This window comes from Oreochromis niloticus, linkage group LG6, assembly GCF_001858045.2.
Source record: "Oreochromis niloticus isolate F11D_XX linkage group LG6, O_niloticus_UMD_NMBU, whole genome shotgun sequence".
Classification (NCBI taxonomy): domain Eukaryota; kingdom Metazoa; phylum Chordata; class Actinopteri; order Cichliformes; family Cichlidae; genus Oreochromis; species Oreochromis niloticus.
The window spans coordinates 1,096,027-1,117,132 of record NC_031971.2 but is presented as its reverse complement, the minus strand read 5'-3'; the positions used below and the strand labels follow the sequence as shown (position 1 = coordinate 1,117,132).

Below are 21,106 nucleotides of genomic sequence, written 5' to 3'. Positions count from 1 at the left end.
TCACGAGGCCTCATCTATCCATCACTACTTGCACCGCAGTGTCAGCGTTTGTTTCCCTGTTGGCCATGCTTCTTGTTGTGGTCATCTGTTGCCTTCCGGTATTTTCTCCGCAAGCGACCTTTCCTCGACCAATGAGAGGTAATCTGAATTGTCATAAGTGTGCTGTCAGCTCATTGGTCACAAAGCAGGAGAGGGGCTGGGAATTAAGTTTTCAAACAAAGCGTTAATTCCATTAAAAGTTATAGACTACTTTTGATTCTCACTGTATTACGGGACAAAGTGCGTCCCTTTTCAGCTCAATACGGGACGATTCCGTTTTTCAAGGGACGGTTGGCAACCCTAGTTTTGCAGTTTCGTTAAACCCTGCTTCAAAATCACTTAAATCACCTTTCGTTGCCCGTTCTGATACTCAATTTGAACAGCAGTTCGTCTTGACAATGTCTACATGACAAAATGCTGAGTTGCTGCTATATTAGATCTGCTATATTTATATTTATATTTAACAGTTTAACAGCTGTATCTAAAAAAAAGTGGCCGGTGAGTGCGCACTTTGTTGTCTCTTGTATATGGACCAATAACATTGATACGGACCGATTCAGCTTTAGTTAGCAGGGGGCAGCAGCGAGCTTTCAAGACTGAAACTTGCAATAAGGCAAATAAAGAACCTGACGTTGATGTTCGTTCCTCTTTCCGGCAGTGCATGATGGTCCGTATACCGGTATTAACTGCTGTGAGTCCTATTGTTTTCCCCTCGTTTCCTTTAGTGCTACTGTGATTATGAAGAAAAGACACACCGTCCGCTTTATTTTACATGACAGGTAGGTGTCCAAATGAAGCCTCTTGGTCCCCTGTCATTCCTGGCTTTCTTTGGTGTTTTTATGTCGCCTTTTGGGGTAGTTGTATCCGGCTAACTTGCTAGCATTGGCCAGTCTACGTGTAACTGCCGTTGACAACATTAGCTGTAGCGTTAGCTCTAGCATGTAGCTAAGGCCGCGAATATTCTGCGCCACATCAGCCACTGACAACAAAACTGCAATTAGTTTTGTGTGTTTCATGTTGCTGTTAGGCATTGACTTCACTGTCAGCATGAACGGTTGTAATGCAAACACCTGCTGGCAATGCGTGCACTGTAGCTAGGCTAAGGCTAGCTGCATAGCTTCTGTTACATCTACTTGTCCCGATGGGAGGCACAGCAACGATGACAGGCGAAAGCATAAACATTTTAATATCAAACATTAAATGAGTACAAGTGACAGCTGTTTTTTCTCAGCTCAAAAATAATCACGAGATGTGTTATTCGGTGAGGAAATTTACGGCCATGTTTATTTCTTGGCACTTGGCATTTCCGGAATATATTAGGGTTGCTGATTTACATTACAAGGCAACGTTTATGCCTGAAAATAATCAGTTCTCGCTGAGTAGACTATAATGTGATGGAAACAAGTGGAATCGAGTTCAGTACAGCGGCTGCCCTTGGTATTGTACTTTCACTTTTGCTGATACTGAGATAAGGATTAAAAGCTCGATTAATTAATAAGATCCTAATATATGATGGCGCACAGTTTTTTGTTTAACAAGTATTCCTTGAAAAAAGAAAAATTACTGATTCAGGCCTTAACATGTCAACATAGAAATATAACTGAGCTTTTATGATCTTAGCAAGAACATCTCTGTGCAGTTATGCTCCTGTTTTACTGTAATTTGCTGAGGATTTATTGGTTTTGAGTATTTTACAACGGTTGTCTACGAGGGGCAAATGAAAATAAATGAGGAAGGTGTTATAAGCTGCTCGTGCTTGTTTTTTTTTTTTCTTTTATGGTTGGGATTCAGTGTTACTGCTTGACATGTCTTATATGTCATATAGTGAAGAACTAGCCAGTTTATATACCTGATGTACCTGCATAAATAAATTCAAATGATACTTATTTTAATCTCTGGCAAACCATATTACTGCCATTCCTTCAAAGCAGTCTGTCTTCAAAAAGATGAATCGGACAATCATTCCTATTTTTAGCTCCATGCAGTTGCAGTGGGTGGTAGAAAATTGACGGACCAAGGATCCAAGATGGTTGTGAGAGCTTGAATCTGTGACAAGTCTGAAGTTTTATGTGTTAAGATGGTTCTTAATATTTTGAAAACATTTTTTAAAATGTAAAACCAATATGAAGGAGCCAAAAACAGTTCTGATAATAATGGGGAGCGCGCAGATCTGTAATCCTCTCATTTGTGTGATGGGATTAACAGCAGAGGGTCATACACCTCCACAGTTTGAGCAGTCAGATTACAACTGACTGTTAGCACAGCCACATATCATTGGTTTACAGCTGCCATTTAACCAGCAGTTTTCTTTCAGTTGTTAACCACCAGGGCTGTAAAATGGAGCCAAGATAAAATTCTAAAAATGCAGTTCTTCCATGGCCATGTGAGCTTTGGTCCAAAAGACAGTAATGTAACTCATGTTAAAATGTCTGCTTCTACAGTAGTTAAAGCATTTTACAGGGTGGTACACAAAACCTTTTGACCCTATAGGTAGTTTCTCCTTGTATAACAATTGTAAGACGGCCAAAAAGCAGCACAAGTCTATTGGCTCAGGCAGGTGGAGCTAGGTACTTTTTCCAGTTGAATCAGCAGAGCATCAAATATGAAATGTGGTCAAAGTTCAGATGTATTTTGTGTTTGATCAGGTGTTGCCGCCTTGGTCAGCTTTTTGTCAGCTTGCATTTTGCGCTACAGATGCTGCAGAAAATGTCTGCATCAACTTTTAAAGAATTTAAGCACACCTGAGCGCACTTTCAACACGTTGCAGATGTATGTAAGCTTACTGACTGGAGGTTGATAGAACTCTTTTTAGATTTAATGCAGCACTGTTGAAAGCTGCACCAGTCAATACTCTACAGCTGCAGCAAGGGGTCGCTATAGCAGGTATTTTTTTTGTACTGGATGTTCTTCCTGACGCAACCATTAAGAGGTTTGTGTCTTGTCCCATGATCAAACTTGGGATCTTTTGCTGGTTAGATGAATGTGTAAAAGACTTTATGGCAAAACTAAAGGAACACCAACACATTACACATACAAGAGTTGCTCAGCCATTGAAACCCATGCCACTCAGCATTTACTGAGCCAGCAGAAGATTGGCAACTTTTACACATTATGCACTTCAACACTTAGCAATCACAGTATAACTTTATACAGTCTGCTACTTTGAGGCTGAGCTGCTGTGATTCCTAAACGCTTCCACTTTGCAATAACATCCCCTACAATACCCCCACAGTTGATCATATCTAGGAGGGAAGACTTAGACTAGGATGCCTCCTCTTGCAGTACCACACTTGAATTTTCTGAGCTTGTTAGAGTGATTCATTCTTTCACAAAAGTTTGTAAAGGCAGACTGTGGCAATGGGTCTAAAAACACTCAAATTCAAAGGTTAATTAGATTCAGCCACCAATAATTTTTTTTTAATGTATTGTTGCTGTCACGAATGGCGTACAACAGAAGGGGAAGACTTGATACTAAAAGCTGCCAATTTCAAGAAATCATCATTTTGAAACCACAAACCTGCAGAGAGAGGGAGACGGGGAGAAGAGACTTCAGAAAGTCCCTGACTTGATACAGCTCATGCACCTACAGCAAAATATCTTAACCTAGACTAAATCTAATAGAGATGAAGCTGTAAAGGCAAGTTTGATCACAGCAAGGAAGAGTGAAGGAGCTAAAGAGGATTATCCGAAAAACTACAAAGTTTATTTGGAGTTTCCCAAGAAATTTCCCTTGTCAGGTCTGTAAAATAGGAAGAAATGTCTATAAGAAAAATTGGAGAAAGAAAGAAAATTAAAAATTAGTTTGTTTGATCAAATGCTCCAAACTACATTCAGGTGTTTTATATTCAGTCTTGTGAAAGTTAGCTGCACTGTAGCTGTTTTTGGGCCATTTTTGGTAAATACTTCAAAACCTCATGAAGAACAAAGTAAATTAAAAACATATAAAAAATCTCGGTCAAGCCCTAGAGAAACATAATACCTGCTATAGCGACTCCTGTTTGCTCGGTGAACATATCTATCAGCAATATTAAGTTACAGGTGGTTGATTTTATGCACACAAATTCAGTATAGACTGAATAAATTAGTTTGAATGAGAATGTAGAAAAGTGGGTTTAAATGATGGTTTGTTTTGTTTTATATTTTTACATCTGATGATGTACACTTTATATGTTACTCGTAGAGCTCCATTACACTTGGGTAAACCACACCATTGCAATAGGTGACATGTAATTTCATTACCACCAAACAGCACATTTGTATTTTTTAACACCAAGTGAGGAACCATCCACTACTAACAGTGGTTCCCAAAGACTCACTATTACTATTTATTAAAAAAAACCCTCAATGCGCTGTGACTTTATGAAATTATTGAGGCTTTCACCCCCCCCCCCCCCAGAACAAACTATATGCTTTTAACATCGTACAAGATTACGATGTTAAAAGCGAAAACATCTGTGACTCTTTACAGATTGGGTAAAGTAAGAGAGCTGGACCACATAGCTTGTTTGGAACTTTGCTGATTTGGAGTTGATAGTGCTGGTTATGATTTCTCTATCTAATGCTAGCCCTGTTTTCATCATTTGTTTATTTTTCTAGCTAGCCTGCTGGGAGGCACGTCCCAATGACATGGCCTCCAGTCACAGCTCCTCCCCAGTGCCTCGTCCCAGCAGCGGAGGCCGAGATGGGATCTATCACAAGGAACGAGATCCTTCTCCACCTCGCTACCGGCATATCCGCTCCTTGCCTGACGTCTGCCCGAAGGAGCCTACTGGTAGAAAGAATGACTGACTTCCGTGTAATGGCATGCATAGGCATCATTTTTAGCAGTAGAACATAACCAGGAAGTATACATATTTTGCAGTTAGACAGTGAAAATTGTCTATAAAAGGTGTTGAAAATCTAGATGTTCATCTATACATCTGAGCTAAGGGTCATCAGTCATTTAAAGTTTACATACAAGCATAAACAGTGATGATAATATTTTTTTTAAGTATATATTTTTATTTACATACTGGCTCTCTAAAGCCCACTCTTTCTTTCACATTGTCATATTGAACACAAATGAACTTTAAATAGACAAATTTGTGACATTGCAGGAGAAAACAGCATCTTGCAGTTTTTATCTAAATATATTGTGCATTGATTTACTGCTGTGCTTGTGATGTTGCTGTTTGTTGCATTCACCTGGGCCACCTAAGCACAGCTGTGATTGAAGTTCAGGAACATGGAAACAAAACCAAGAAACCATGGCAGGCCAAATGCTTAAATTATGAGTTGTTGTTCTCTGCAGAAAATGAAAGCACTGGCTTTATTTCTATGTGGTCCTGCAGGTGAGGGGCAGGGCCTGTGTAATGGCCCATCTGTGGTGGCGGAGCACGACCGATGGACAGTTTATAGCTCGAAGGTCAACCTCCCTGCTGCACTGAATGACCCTCGGCTCGCCAAAAGGGAATCTGACTTTTTCACTAAAACGTGGGGGCTGGACTTCACAGAGACGGAGGTGATGCCCTCATTTTGCCTCCCCAACATCACCAAGGAGCACTTTGAGCCCTACGTGCAAGAGATGACTCAGGTAATACCTAGAGCAAATTATTAAGGGCATTTATGATTTGTTGACAAGTCCACAGATGTGTGTGGAGTCAATGTTAAAGATGCTATTAGGATATTTTTGTTCTTGAGAAGGTCTTGATGCATAAGGTTGGGAAAACCTGCAGTCAGCCAAGACTGAAGAAGTCACTTAGATGAGTGATGAAACGTTTCTCCTTGTGAAAACCCTAGAATCAAACTTTTGGGGTTCCTGAGAAAGATTCTACATTTCTCTTGTTTTGGGTGTGTCGAAAATCTGAGGCAGTTTCACCTTGTAGACTCTTTCTTTTTTTGCTCAGGACATGTAAAGTAGAAGTCTTGAAATGCATCTGTTAACTAAGAACTTGTCTAGTTTAAGAAATCTTGGGTTATTTCAAATTTAACTTGCATATAGCCTCATCTGTGAGGTTTTTACGTTTAAAGCCTGCTTTTGAATGTGTGTTCTGGCTATGCCACTTTCATTATACTTATTATGGTCTTATATTACATGGATCTTGTGCAAACAATGCAACTGTGATATTCCTGTCTCCCGCTGACGAGCAGCTGCTGTTTTTTCCCACCATTTAGAACAAAGGTGGCATTATAGAAGAAGAAAATGTCCGAATAAAGCTGGACCTGAACTGCTTTTTTTTTTTTTTTAAATCTCAGGAATTCAAACAGCCTGAATAGTGGAGACATTTGCATTTCTTATCAGAGTTTACTAAATTAAAAAGCAATAGAAGTACTGATGCCAAAAGTGTTGTGATGGAAAGATATGTCTAAGTCTGTATGTTAAATATGTGATTTTCACTTTAACCAGTCAGAGGTTTTCATGTTGATTTTTCTTTTTTTTTTTTCTTGTACATGAACTCATTTGTTGACAGAGTTACTTATCAGAATGGTTGTGTTACTCTGGCATTTGGCTGAGATTTGCTGTTCTTGTTTTGCTTCACAGTTAAGCTACATTAGTTCTAACTGATAGCTTCTACTGGAGGAAACATGACAACTGCAGTTATGTATAGATATGAACAGTAACATACATGGTTACTGATAGTAATTTATTTTTTTAATAGTAAAGTAGGGTTTGATTTACAGAAGTTAACTGGTAACCAAGGCAAATCCAGAGAGTAAAAATGGTATATTGAGATAGTCTTACGTTCATCGTTAACCCAGCCCCAGTGAGGAATGTCTTTATGTTTAAGACAGCAGCTGTACGTTTGTATTCAAGATTCAAAAGTTTTAAAGGGAGTCCAGTCTCGATACAGTACAAACACACCTTAATGTATTGGCTATAACTTTCCTTTACTGGCTGTCATGTTTCAAGTAGAATAGATGTCTTGAAATGCAGCTGATGCTTTAATGTTGTCAACAAACATTCTACAAACAATTAAAATAATGAAAATAATATACAGTAGGTTTTAAAGTTCTTATGTGTTTTTAAATTCTTAAATTGTCTTGGCCTGTGCTACTTTAAAAAAAAAAAATGCCTCAAGTGGCAAAAAAAGTTCTTACAGAAAGTTTCTGTTCCTCATTTAGTCTTTTATTACCTTATTTGTGGAGCGATCGTGGCACAAGAGTTGTCAGTTCTTCTTGTAATTGGAAAGTTGCTGGTTCGAGCCCCGGCTCCGACAGTCTCGGTCGTTGTGTCCTTGGGCAAGACACTTTACCCGTTGTCTACTGGTGGTGGTCAGAGGGCCCGGTGGTGCCAGTGTCTGGCAGCCTCGCCTCTGTCAGTGTGCCCCAGAGCAGCTGTGGCTACAATGTAGCTTGCCATCACCAGTGTGTGAATGTGTGTGTGAATGGGTGGATGACTGAATGTAGTGTAAAGCGCTTTGGGGTCTTTAGGGACTAAGTAAGACGCTATACAAATACAGGCCATTTACCATTTATTTCACGTAGCTCTGAACTGTACCGAGTGAGGTGAGATTGAGGTGTAACATCTCTTGCACTTCAACCAGTGCATTTCTGTTCTTGTAAGAGTCACCTAGTTTTTAGAAATGTTATTGTAGCTTTGTTTTCATTTCCTCCTCCAGGTTTCACAATGCATCTGATTTCTTGTTCAGTGTGTTGCTTTGTTCTTCTCTAATGACCCACAACTGTTACCTTTGTTAGTTTGTATCATCAAACTTGACTTCTGTGATTCACTCAAGCCTTTTTTTTCCTGCTGCGTAACAATCATGTCAGCTTTACAGAGAGAGGGCTGGGCCAAAAATCAATCCAACTTCCTTTTTGGATTTCATGATTTCATTTTTAGAGGGAACGAATCCACGAACGTTGCAAGACGATCTGCCCCAACAAAGATGATGTCGACGCTGTCTCTAGTATCACCACCAACCACGGTATGAATTATTAACCAGCTGCTGCAGGACTCTCTGACTGCCTGTATCCTCTTTTCTTGATAAGATTGGCAGCACACAATGACTTCAGATGCAAATATGCAGGCTACTGTGTATGCATTATACACTGTCTGACTATACCACACATTAAGAGTGTGTGAGCATAGTTTGGTCCTGACCCTTGGCTCTAATAGATTTAAGCGTTTTTACAGTTTAACACACAGGTTTTATTATCTTTCTTTTGATTTGCTTCTAAAACAATATTTTGTGTTTAATGCACATTTCAGAATTTGATTTGATAATCACATTTCTCTGCTTGCTGCACTTTTCACGAGTTTCCTATCTTTTTATTTTTATTGTTTAGTTTGTACAGAGCACACTCTAGTGCAGGGGTTGGCAACCCGCGGCTCTTTAGTCCTTATAGTGCGGCTCCGCGTGGTTTGGGAAAATAAATTAGAAGTATTTCGCTGAAGTGTATTTTATTTATGTTAGTTCTTTTAAACTTGTAGTTCTAAATTGGAAGATTATTGTGATATTGAAATATAAATATAAAATTATATTCTATTATTTTTTCCTCGCTCAATATAAGCGTCACACTCGCGGAAGCCGGTATTCCTGCCGAAACGCCGTGCATTTATCGAGACTTTCAACCCCAGGTAGGCCAATTATGGATCTTCGGATCCACATTATGTCAGCAGCTCCACCGTGAACTATGTTAAAGACAAACACCGCTCACGCCTCACAGACGACAGATGACAGCTTACAGTCCTGCGTAAACTGACTTCGCACAGCACCGATTAGCAGACGCTGTGCGCAGAGGTTCAGGAGCAGAAGTCTCATTGTAAACATACCACGGCAGACCCGACGATGTTTGCATGAACGCGCTTTTCAGCATCTCTTTACTGACCACTTTTCACACACGGTTGCTGTACGCATACAGCCGGCTGTAGCTTCGCAGCTCACAGCCCGACACACACCACCAACAACAACAACAACAGCAGAGAGAGCACAGACTTTAAGGCAACGAGGCGTGATTGCGGGTGCCGCTCAGGTGCGTCCGCCTCCCCTGCAGCAGCGCTGCAGACCACGCCCCCGCCGCACGCATTAACCAGGTAAAATACATATTTAGGCAGAATTTTGCAAATATCTATTTTTCATTTTTCAGCAGCATAGTGCTTTTTTACCAATTATTTTTTAAAAGTCAGGTCAAGGCTCCAAAAGCCCAAAGGAGATATAAGGGTGGCGGCTCACAACAGTTTTTGTTTGCTACATGGATCATTTTAGTTCAGGTTGGTGTCTTTGCTTTTGTTATATTTCTTTAAGAGTTCAAAATGTGTTGATTACATAAATATAATTTAATTTTCTCTGTAGCACATCAAGGATTTCATAAGCAACACATCTTAGTTGTTCACACAAAGGTAAAAAACAATATATACAGTGTTATCTTCATTTTAGATGTCAAAAAGTATTTGCGGCTCCCAGTGTTTTCTTTTGCGTGGAAACCGGGTCCAAATGGCTCTTTAGGTGTAAAAGGTTGCAGACCCCTGCTCTAGTGTCAGTCTTAGAAACTAAACTTTATTAATCTGACCATATTTTGTCTCATTAGTAATTATCGTGACAAATGCATACCTTTTAATTAGCTGAGCAATACAAAAGGATATTCTGACTCTTAAACATAACTACTGTAACTGATAGTGATTTAGAGCTTTTGTTGCTTATTCCAGACAAATCCAGAGCTGAGCTGGAGCAAGTCCCAAAGGTAATTATGCAAACATGCATTATATTCTTTTCTGATTCTCTTTGGATTTCTCTTTCCCTTTAACTTTGACAGTGTGGTCAATGCTCTAATGCGGTTCAGATGTATTATTTTAGCTGTGGAGTCAGTACCCCCCCCCCACCCACACGCCCACATAATGCAATTCCGTGAACAGCACAACTGGTTTAGGAGTTATTTGCTGTATATGTGTGTTATGGCTGTTAAGGCTTAAAGCAGGGGTGCCCAATCCCAGTCCTTGAGAGCTACTGTCCTGCAGCTTTTAGACGCATCCTTGTTCTGACACACCTGAATCAAATGATTGGCTTGTTATCAGGCCTTTGCCAAACTTGATGGCATGCTGAAGAGGTAATCCAACCATTTGATTCATCTGTGTTTGAGTAGGGATGCATCTAAAAGCTGCAGGACAGTAGCTCTCGAGGACTGGAGTTGGACACCGCTGGCTTAAAGGAACAAGCACCTTTCCCTCAAACACATTGTGACTCTTTTGACATTTGCAACTAAGCATGTCTCATTTATTAGCTTAGACATGATAGTGACACTATTGTGACAACAGGCTCCAGAGTGACCTTGCTGCTCCACTCTCACTGTGCTTTATATTGTCAGATTTTCATGAAGCCTGACTTTGCTCTTGAGGACCCAGCTACCTTCAACATGGTCCTTCCCTGGTCACACTTTAACAATGCTGGGGGGAAGAGCAGCAGAGACGGGGCTTCTTCCAAACTGCTCCAGGAAAAGGTAAATTCTCATCAACACATTCAGATCACCCAGAGAGGGCGATCTGTAGATCGAGAGTAAACCTGGACTGATGTGTTTTCAAAGTGTTCCTTTGAAACCATCTTGGTAACACCTCAAGGCAGTTATATAGAATGTTCCTTTGAAAACACATCAGATCACAATGGAGAAAAGCATTATGCTGAATATCTGTACTGATATGGACTGGGAAATGTGTAAGGAATAAAGGATGCCATTGTTTGATGGGAATGAAAATGATCAACCTGCAGACGGCTGAATTTAGGAAATCACTGAAAAATTTGCTGAAAATCAAAAAGTGCTGCAGCAAGCTAGTTTCATTCTATTTCCATTTCAACTCAACTCAAAATTGTACTCAGTAGTTTGTATGGCCCCGACATGCTTGTATGCATGTTTGACAGTGTTGGGCCATGCTCCAAATGAGACAAAGAATCGTGTCTTGAGGGTCTCCTCGCATGTCTGGACCAGGGCATCACTGAGATCCTGGACAGGCTGTTGTGTCAGCATTGGATAGACAGAAACATAATAGATTTAGGCACACTCATGAAGTTTGTGTCTGATTGTTTGCTCAGAGACATTCATACTGGTGGCCTGCTGGAGGTCATTTTGTAGCTCTTGCAGTGCTCATGCTCTTCCTCCTTTCACAAAGGAGCAGATATTGGTCCTGCTGATGGGTTAAGGGCTTACCCTGCCCAGCTCTCCTACCTGTCTCCTGGACGCTCCTCCATGCTCTGTGTTGCAAATGTTCAGGCAATGGAATGTATTGATGTACTGGAAGAGTTGGACTACCTGTGCAACCTCTTTATGGTGTGGGTACTCCCTCATGCTACCAGCAGTGATGCTGACCCTATCCAAATGCAAAACTAGTGAAAGAAAACAGTCAGAAAAGACTGAAAAAACATTCATATTTTGTCTCCACTGACTTTCAGCTTATATTACAGACATGGTGCTCCTGCCCCCTGCTGTTTGTGTTGAATTTTACACATCCACAAACACAGTGGTTTTGACTCTGACACTGGCATGTCTATCTGCTATTTTCTGCTTTTCTCAGTTTTACAAGAAAGACACGTGGCACTCCAGGAAATTCTGTAATGGCACAGGTGATACAAGTACAACATCCAGGGAGCAAAATATTGTTCAATCTTTATTTTAGGGAAAGCTAGCAGGAGTTGTAGACTCACCGGTCCAGTCACTTTTGATGAGGAGTGAAATTAAAGTTACTGTAGATACATTCTATAAGCCAACTACCTTGAGGTGTTAGCAAGATGGTTTTTAAAAGGTCATTGGTTGGTGTTGACTGGAGAGGTTAAGAAAAATGATGGATGGATAATTGTAATTTATTTATAATTGTATTTGATGCACTTGATCTAAACACAGAAATTAGACGTCTGTTGTTATATATTTAAGGATGAAATGCATATTGTTATTGTTCAGTGAAGTTATCTGAAGATATTCAAAACTTTTGACAAGTAGAATATAACCGCAGTGGAGGTTTAGTATTGATCATTGTGTCATGTGATTAACTGCTTACAGTTAACAGAATCCTAATGGATTCTTCCAACTCTTCCAGTACATCAATAGTATAGTTGTTAATTTGCACTTTTGTGCTCATCAGTCATTAGTTTAGGTCAGTTAAACCAGAAACCTTCATATGTAGAAGTCAATCACATGATGTTCTTTTTCCTCCAGCTCAGCCACTACCTAGATGTGGTGGAGGTGAGCATTGCTCGACAGATCTCGCTGCGTTCCGAAGCTTTTTTCCACGCTATGTCGTCACAGCATGAGCTGCAGGACCAGCTGCAGGAGACGCAGCATGCCGTGGCCGTCCTTCGGGGCCGTACAGCTGCCATGGACCGGGTCATGTGCCAGGGACCTCTCCAGGCTCTCCGCACCGCCCTGACTCGCAACAACTGCGTGAAGCTGCACAACAAGCTGAAGCTGATGGCCGCAGTGCATCAGACACAGCCCACTGTACAGCTGCTGCTCTCCACCTCTGAGTTTGTTGGAGCACTGGAACTTATCGCCACCACTAAGGAGGTGCTCCAGCAAGAGCTGCAGGGAATTCACAGCTTCAGGTGAGAGTGTGTTTACTGGATCAGTTTTGACTAGGATAGTTTTTGTCGTGATGTCTGAAATTGATGTTCTACATGCAGTCAACAGAGCAGCTGTATCCTATTATATTGCTGTACAATGCTGTGTTTGCATCTCTCAGACATCTGGGCTCCCAGCTGTGCGAGCTAGAGAAGCTGATTGATAAGATGATGGTGGAGGACTTCAGTATGTACGCTCACAGTGACCTGAACTGCAGCCTGAGAGATGAGCCACAGGTTCTGGAGAAGGTCTGAACGATCACCTTCAACACAAAGGGTCTAATAGATTTCAGAATGGTCATGTTTAGAAGAAGACTGACAACGAGCACTGTTGGGGAATGTGCGGTTGTCATTTACTTTTGCATACATCTCTGTATACATGATAAATATAAGTATTCATGCTACATCTACACACACAAAACATCAACGTTTCTGTTCCTGTCATCAGTGTGATGCTTAATATTGAAAGACTAAATTATATTTCTTTATCATTTTGAATGTGCTTTTGCTTTTAGTTTCAGTTACATCAAACAAAATGTAGAATCTGATTCTAAGTAATGTAACTGGTGGCAGCAAGTCATTATTATAGTCTGACAGAAACAATTATATACAGCTGTGTAGCTCTGCTCATGCTCAGTATCAGTATTAGTTTTTAATCTTTAAATGTGATTAGGTGATTGAATTCTTCTGTTTCATATTAAATTCATCTCAGCTTTCTGAAACCCTGCTGCCTGGTCATGTCAGTGTTTTAGGACTCTGTATTTTCTGGTGCGTTTGTCTGTGGATTTTAGGAGCGTCTGGAGTCGCTGGTGTTCGGCCTGCTGCGACAGCGGAAGCTGGATTTCCTGGATATTTACAGTGATGAGATGATCATAGCGGCCAAGGCAATCGTCTCTCAGGTGTGACTCCTGACTCCACCTGACACAGTCCAGTCTTTATCGGTTTCTAAGGGCTGCATTAAATATCAGCGATCCAGCTGCGATTTATCATGTAATAGAAACCTTTTTGTGTTTCCAGTGTGTGGCAGATAGTATTGTGCAGATAGAAGAAATTGATGTTGAAGTCGTTGTTAAGTAAGTTGGAACAATGTGATTAATACCACTGGTTGTATTAAAGCATTTTATGGAATGTTTAATGAGCACATTGACTTTGTAAACAAGGAAAACATCAGTCTAAGTTGAACCTCATGGAGACTTGCTGTACATGTGTGCGTTTGTGTTTCTCAAGGCTTGCTGACCAAATGCGTCTGATGACATTCCCTCAGTGGTTTGAGCTGCTGAAAAATGTCTTTGAGAGCTTTCTTTTCTTCCTGCAGAGAATTAAGGTTAGTCAAAACACCACCTGGTACAGAGCTCCTATGTTTAGTCTGCTAGACTTCAGAAGATGGTTCACACATCACAAACATTATCCAACATTTGATGCAGGTAAAAATATTCTTCCTGTGTAAATTGAACAAACTTAATCTAATTGTACCCCTTATTACCCAACCGCCTGTTTGCTAGGCCACTATGAATGTGATCAGGAATGTGGTTCTAGAGGTTCTGGACTCAAACCAGAAAACCCGTCTACTGGACGACTCCTGTTCAGAACCATCTGGCCAAGAGGTTTCTCAAGTCCCATCACTCCTGCAGGGAGAAGCTGAGCTGGCCTACCTGACCCATGAAGGTCTGTTCATCAGCGATGCTTTGAATGAGGCCCAGCAGCAGCAACAGCAGGAGCAGAAACAACAGCGAGTAGTGCCGGCAGCCCAAGATCAGAGCTCTGCAGCAGGATTTAGGAGCCAGCAGGGCCGGGTGGAGACTGCCAGTAGTGACTCTGGGGCCACAGAAATGTCTGCCAGCAGAGAGCAGAGCTTCGTGTATGTCACTCTTAAGTTTTTCTTCTTTCTTTCTTTCTTTCTTTCTTTCTTTCTTTCTTTCTTTTTTTTTTTGGAAACCAAAAATATCATGGTCATTGCAGTCCTGTTGCTCCATAGCCACTAACTGACATCTGACTAAATGGCTGTTGCATTTTCCTTTTTTTGCAATTCAGCTCTTCTTATTTACTGAAAACAGCATCAAACCATAAAGTGACAGTTTTGTTCAAAGGTCTTGAGCCTTCCAACGAGACAGATTTTCTTGCAATTAAAGTTGTCTTGAGCAGTAGTTCTCCAGGCTTTCTGAAGGAGCTTTTCTTTAGACATTGGCTGCTTTTTCACTCTTTTTCAGTTCGGCTCCTGTACAGAACACTTTGAGAAAAAACACTTTTAGTTTGTGAGTTTGTAACATTGACCTGTGAATTATTCAAGCATAAAAAAAGGGATGAACTAGTGTTATGACTGCATTTTAGATACTTTGTTACTGGTCGCCTATCACTAAAACACAGGATGCTCTCATTTCTTTAGTTGATTCTACAAAAATGGCAAACACGCATAACTTACACAAGAACTGGACTTGAAAATCAGTGGCAGCAGATCTTACGGAGTGATGTGGACTGTAGTGGCTTATAATCTCCTGTAGTTCTCTATTAAATGTAGAGACTGGCTCTCTTAAAACAAAAATAGAAGTGTTGTTGCCCAAGATAAAGTACAAAAATTATTTAACCAAAAGTGAAAATAACAGAGGAATTAAAGCTGTGAAACCTGCATTTATTATCTGTTGGAGGTGACTCTTTTCTTCAGCCTGTTAACAGTGACTGTGTTTGTGTTCAGGCCTGGTGAGAACATGATGCCCACAGACTTTGAGCTGAACCTTGTGATAAACAACCTCCAGGAGCTCATGTACACGGCTTCCGACATCAGCCATGACCGCTGCGTCAAAGTGCTCACAGCCAGAGCCAAGGTACGGTGTACAGGTGTCTGTATTTGAGGTTTTCTATGGAAAAGGATAAACCTGAAAATGTAATTGAAGTGTGTGTTTGTGTTCATGTTTAACAGGATGGATCTCTGGAGCGTCTGACCTCAGCGGAGTTCGTTTGTCTTTCACAGGCAGTGGAGGGATTTGTCAGGGACACAGAGGAGGTCTGTGGCAGGCGAAGCGTTTCCCTGAGGGGCGCGTTGCAGAGCCAGGCCAACCGCTTCGTCCACCGCTTCCACGAAGAACGCAAGACCAAACTCAGGTAACCTGCAGTACCATTGTTTTCAGGATTAGGAGGTTTGCTTTTAAATATGATAACTGTTTGTGTGAGTGAGTGGGTGAAGATTTAGTTTCATGATTGAATTTGAGTGTGTATCTGGTTCATATTCTTCCCAAGAGCTAAACAGTCTTACTCCTGTAATGTAGCAGTGTAGGTGCTGAAGTTTGTTTTTGTGCCCCTGCAGCCTGCTGTTGGATAATGAGCGCTGGAAGCAGGCAGAGGTTCCTGCTGAGTTTCAGGATCTGGTGAACTCCATTGCTAATGGTAGAATATCACTACCAGAGCGCAAAATCCCAGGTATCAGACTCCACCGTCTGAAAAGCCTCATTAACCTGGTTTTATTTGTAATTTCTGTAGTTTTAGTTATACAGTTCTGAAATGTTTTGACTACTTACAGAGTAACCTACGCACACATTGCATATATATGCTGACTTTGGATGTAAAATAAGAAAATGGGTAAAGAAGTAAAGGTTCACAGTTCAGTCCAGTCAAGGAGTTTATAAGACCCCCAAAACATTAGAGAGAAAATTCCAACAATCAGACAGTCCCCCTATAAGCAGCACTTGGCAACAGTAGGCAGAAAGAACTCCCTGAGAAGCAGTCATCTGATGAGACCTGTTGGGTGAGGGTTGGGCAATTGATTTTTCTAACGGACCACATGAAGCAGAATTTATGTTAAAGTGCAGTTGTGCATCTGCTTTGCATTGCTTGTGCTGTTCTTGGTCTATCAGCAGGCGCAGAGAAGAGCGAACTTGTAACATACAAAGAGTTGTAGTGAAACAGAGTGTTAAAAACAATGAAACCTGTTCACCGCAGCAGCAGTCTCCCCCTCCTCCAGTTTGAACAGAAACATGTATGCAGACAGACTTAAATTACACTTAAGATGCTGGGAGTAGAGCAGAACTGCTCAGTGTTGTTGTTAGAGGCTCCAGGTGCTTGGAGATTTCCAGTGATGCACTGAGGCTTGGTTCCACAGCTTGCATACAGTGTAACAGAAAAACATCACAGCACAAGAAGAACAGCTTTATTATTTGTAACATTCGTTTTCACATTCCAGGTCCTGATGACAGGAAACCTACAGAGTTTCTGCTTGTCAACGGGCAGAAATATGCAGTTGTTGGGTAGGTGTAAACACTGGTGAAGTGAAATCACATATTTCATGATTTTAAATATTATTCTGATGTCCTCACATTGAAAACAGCTGTCATTAAAGTTGGAAGTTACACAAAGCAAATGTTTTTTAAATGTGAACATTTAATTTTAAAAGATTTTCTGAGTAGCCTTTGTGTTCCTTCAGAACGGTTCTGCTGCTGATCCGGATCTTTTTAGAATACTGCCAGTGTGTCAATGATATCCCATCCATCTCTACAGACATGCTGACGCGTCTGGCAGACCTCCTCAAGGTCAGAAACCCCAACAGCACTCAAATCACACGATCCTACGTTAGTTCAGCCTGTTGTAGTCAGTAAACAGGAAAAGACTTTGTTGCCTAGAGACAGTTTGATTACGACACTGAAATATTTACATTTGACACAGCTCTGAGCTGCTGGTATGCTAGCCTTAGGTTTATAGTGGTGGTGTTTACTGAATTTTCTTGGATTGTCTTTGTGCAGCACTTCAACTCTCGGAGCTGCCAGCTGGTTCTGGGAGCCGGAGCTTTGCAGATCGTTGGCCTCAAGACCATCACCACCAGAAACCTTGGTATATAACACCTGCTACACACACTACTTACAAGTAGGCCTGTTTTTTCAGTATGTGAAGCAACTTTTAATAGTTGAGAATGTTGATTTTACTGTTAACTGTGTGTGTTGTAGCATTAGCTTCACGCTGTCTGCAGCTGGTGGTTCACTACATTCCCATCATCAGAGCTCATTTTGAGACCAAACTGCAGCCCAAACAGTTCAGTGTTCTCAGACACTTTGATCACATCACCAAGGTAACACTCAGCATGAGCACTTTAAGTGTGGCCTCTTGACTTCCTGGCTAAATAAAGGTTTAGGAGAGGAGTTTAAAAAAAAAATAAAATAATGTCATGACAAAATCTCCAAAGATTTCAGCTCGATGCTAGTTGTGTTGCTGAGGCTGTTTGTTGTGTTGCAGGACTACAACGATCACATAGCAGAGATCTCTGCTAAGCTGGTGGCCATCATGGACAGTCTGTTTGAGAAGGTTCTATCAAAGGTAAGATGAGGGCAGGGTTTTAGAACACTTTGTGAATGGTTTTCAGTTTTACGCAAACATAAAAATAATCTCTATTTACAGAGGACTTTCAATTGCAATGAGATTCAGGCAGTTGGCCACTGTGTAGGCCTAATTATTTCCACAGTTGTGTTAATCCCTTTTTTTTTTTCTTTTTTTTTTTTTTACTGTAATAATAGTATTGAATTAATGTAGACTTAATAGAATCATTGCTATTAGATAATAAAACAAGCAAATAACCATTAATCTAACCTACTAAATTATACTTGCACTGTATACCTGATGGTCAGGTATTCTTTTCTGTCGTTTATTAGTACAGAATTTATGACTTTATGACATGTGTAATGCACTTTCTCAGAATATTTCAGCTCTGTGTATTTTAAATTGTTTCCCACTTTATCCAGCTGTGTTCCAAATGTGCACAGAATCACATGACCTTAGCCGTATCCTTTTGTCCTCAGTATGAAGTGAAGGCTCCGATGCCCTCAGCCTGCTTCAGAAATATCTGTAAGCAGATGGCAAAGATGCACGAAGCCATTTATGAACTTTTACCTGAAGAACAGACACAGGTGAGATCGCTTTCTGTATTCTCTACACAGTGTCTGTGACAGCTTGTTGAGCAGAGACTTGTGTATCCATGCACAGATGCTGTTTTTGAGGATCAATGCCAGTTTCAAAATGCATCTGAAGAGGCAGCTGGCTCGGCTCGGGGTTATTAATGATGGAGGACCGCAGCATGGGTAAGTGTGCAGCACTGCCCTGAAAACCAGCTAATGATTGGAGTATGTTGATATGACAGAGCAGCACTTCCTGCTTCGCTCTGAAGAGAAGTAACCCCTCTTTTCCCTGTCAGTGTTCCCCGTTGTTTCACATTTTATTGAAAGAGAATTATAAACATTACATGAATACTTGACATGTATTTATATCTGCTCATAAGTAATATTAAGGTACTAGAATTGTACTTACCAAACCTGACACACAAATTTAGAGTTCCACTTCTGTGAATTAGTTCTGGAATTAACGGAGGTGAGAGGTGTGTGTGTGTGTTTGTCAGTGACAGCTGCCACGGTGCCAAAGTCATTACTGCTAGGCTGTAAACGGGTATCATTGGAGTCATTAGTGACTGACTCATTTTTGGAGCCAGCCAAAAATATTATAAATATTTGCAATTTTTAAAAGTTGTAATAGAAAAGCCTTTATTTCATTGCTACATCATTCAAAACTGCTTTTTGTCAGAGCATAGCTGTTCCCCATCCTTCGTGTCTTTGATACTTTCAAAGCTGTAAGGTGTGGCTCGTGTTTGCAGGCTGGTGGTGGTAGACGTGGCGTTCTACACCGAGAACGTCCAGGGGTTGAAGAGCCTCGAGAGGCTCGACCTGAACATGGTTGAGGTCTGGGAGCACAAGAGGTGATGGAGGATGGAATCCGGATCTCCAGAACTGACCTTACCTCAGCAATTGTGGGAGCCTGACCCCCGGGGGCCGATGGTGGGCTGGCTGAGGCTGGAAGAGGCCCAAAGGGACCAAAAATGCAAGTTGGAAGAGCAGCAGCATACCGGTGCTTCAGAGACTGTCCAGAAACACACAGCGCCTGGTGAAAAACTGTTGCAACCACATCGCAGTGTGTGCAATTCAATAGAAAATGAAAAAGTAAATTATTACTGTTTTAGTGGGAGGGCAGGATGTGGATTATTCTTAAGAAATTTGGGGGTAATTTATTTTTCTTTCTCCTGAAACATTCTATACTGTGTTAGGCTTTTTCCTCCAGCAGTCTGCATTGCTGGAGCTGGATTTTTATCAACACTGCATGCTCGGCAGATTACCTTTTTGCATACTTGGAGAGCTTGGGAGGGGTCATTCTTATCGCTCAAAATCAACAGGATTCCTGTTCCATGTTAACACTTTTCCAGTCCTCTTTGATCAGCTGCTTTTGGGTTTATTTGCTTGCTTTTTTGTACTCCAAAAAAATAATAATAACAGTAGCTGAGTGAAAGGTTTAACTTCAGTATGTGGACATAGTGAAAAGATTCACTTCGAAAGGTTTAACCCCCCCCATGACAGTTTGGTCATGCAGTTTCTTCAGCCCAGTCAGATCCTGGTCATTGTGATGATTGACAGTGGCACAGAACTTGCTAAACTGATGCAGAGAGTTTGCAGGATGTGAAGCATGAATATCAGCTGTTAACTTTTGCATCTTCCAATCTGTGTGAGCTGTTAGTTTTCTGCGAAGATGGAAGAGAAAATCTGATTAAACCTGCAAAGTATCATCCAGAATACCTTCTTCTGATGCTGCAATATTGTATCACAACTCCCCACAGGGGTAAAAGTAACAAGTGCTTACAGCTCTGCCCTCCTTCTGCTAGCAGAGTTTTCTTCATGACATCAGATTTTCTCTTCCTGACTGTTCAGCTGCCGAGAGCTCCTGTCACACAAAGCAAACAACCTGTCCAGATGCAGTCACAGATCAGTCTCTGCAGCAGTAAGAACACTACAGGCTGACAGGCTGATGTTTGGAACCATTCGACTCCCAAATGCAAATATTCATCTACTCTCCTAGTCTGTGTGATGGCTTTTGTAAGCAGCTTGTTTCCAAGGTAAATCTCCTGTTATGAAAGTAATGAGCTGGCATTGCAATAATTTGCCCTTCTGAAATGATTGATTAATCTAACATGTGCAGCCATAGTCGTTCTTAACTCCCACACTAATCAGAAGGCATAAATGGTGTACATATGGTGACGAGCAGTTGGATTAATGTGATGTGACTGCAGCGGTCAGCATCAGGCTCGGCAGAGAACAGAAGCATTAACGATCATCACTGTCTGCTTCAGAAGTGCCTACTTTGGATCGACTATCAGAGACGACACATCTGAGCTCTCCACTACAGTGTGCCTACCATACCACTGTGTGTGTGTGTGTGTGTGTGTGTGTGTGTGAGAAACTGTGTGAGAGGGGTTTTGGGGTTTTGATGAGCATGTGTGTATGAGTCCAAATGAATTTGTTTCCTTCAAACCTGCTGTGAATAAAACAGGATGATGGAGCGACCTATTGTCAGTCTGTTCATCTGTTGCACATTGTCATCTTCAGAGCTCTAGCATACTTCCTGTCTGAGCCTCATAAAACATGTTAAGGCAAATGTAAGAGTGTTATTGTTTCCAGTTAGCCAGTGTTACTACATCGGTCTATTCTGCACAGTTCTAGCTGTATTCATTTTCTTAAAACTCACATCAAACACTTCCT

At 41.1% G+C, this 21,106-nt stretch overlaps 1 protein-coding gene across 7 annotated transcripts; it reads left to right on the top strand.

The window, feature by feature from the left end:
- The first annotated feature begins 3 nt into the window (after positions 1 to 3).
- Positions 4 to 20,910, top strand: vps54 (VPS54 subunit of GARP complex). 7 transcript variants are annotated; one of them, XM_005469768.4, is made up of 23 exons: positions 4 to 138; positions 4,636 to 4,810; positions 5,370 to 5,611; positions 7,859 to 7,943; positions 9,665 to 9,699; positions 10,321 to 10,452; positions 12,157 to 12,542; positions 12,680 to 12,806; positions 13,349 to 13,456; positions 13,575 to 13,630; positions 13,785 to 13,881; positions 14,060 to 14,415; positions 15,247 to 15,376; positions 15,472 to 15,653; positions 15,856 to 15,968; positions 16,729 to 16,792; positions 16,969 to 17,074; positions 17,285 to 17,372; positions 17,486 to 17,607; positions 17,772 to 17,852; positions 18,332 to 18,439; positions 18,516 to 18,610; positions 19,177 to 20,910. In XM_005469768.4, the coding sequence occupies exons 2-23, from the start codon at positions 4,666 to 4,668 to the stop codon at positions 19,280 to 19,282; spliced, it is 2,964 nt and encodes a 987-aa protein (XP_005469825.1). In that variant the 5' UTR covers positions 4 to 138; positions 4,636 to 4,665; the 3' UTR covers positions 19,283 to 20,910. The 7 variants fall into 7 exon arrangements, with proteins under 7 accessions (XP_005469825.1, XP_025763403.1, XP_005469826.1 ...); XM_025907618.1 differs by lacking the exon at positions 4 to 138 and adding an exon at positions 618 to 730 and having other exon boundaries at positions 15,523 to 15,653; XM_005469769.4 differs by lacking the exon at positions 4 to 138 and adding an exon at positions 619 to 730 and having other exon boundaries at positions 14,189 to 14,415.
- Positions 20,911 to 21,106: the final 196 nt, after the last annotated feature.

Coding starts and splice junctions, on each gene's coding strand:
- vps54 (XM_005469765.4), top strand. CDS start 701: ATGATGGTCCGTATACCGGTATTAACTGCT. Junction 5,612..7,858: donor ACGTGCAAGAGATGACTCAG/GTAATACCTAGA, acceptor TTTCATTTTTAG/AGGGAACGAATCCACGAACG. Junction 12,543..12,679: donor CAGGGAATTCACAGCTTCAG/GTGAGAGTGTGT, acceptor TGCATCTCTCAG/ACATCTGGGCTCCCAGCTGT.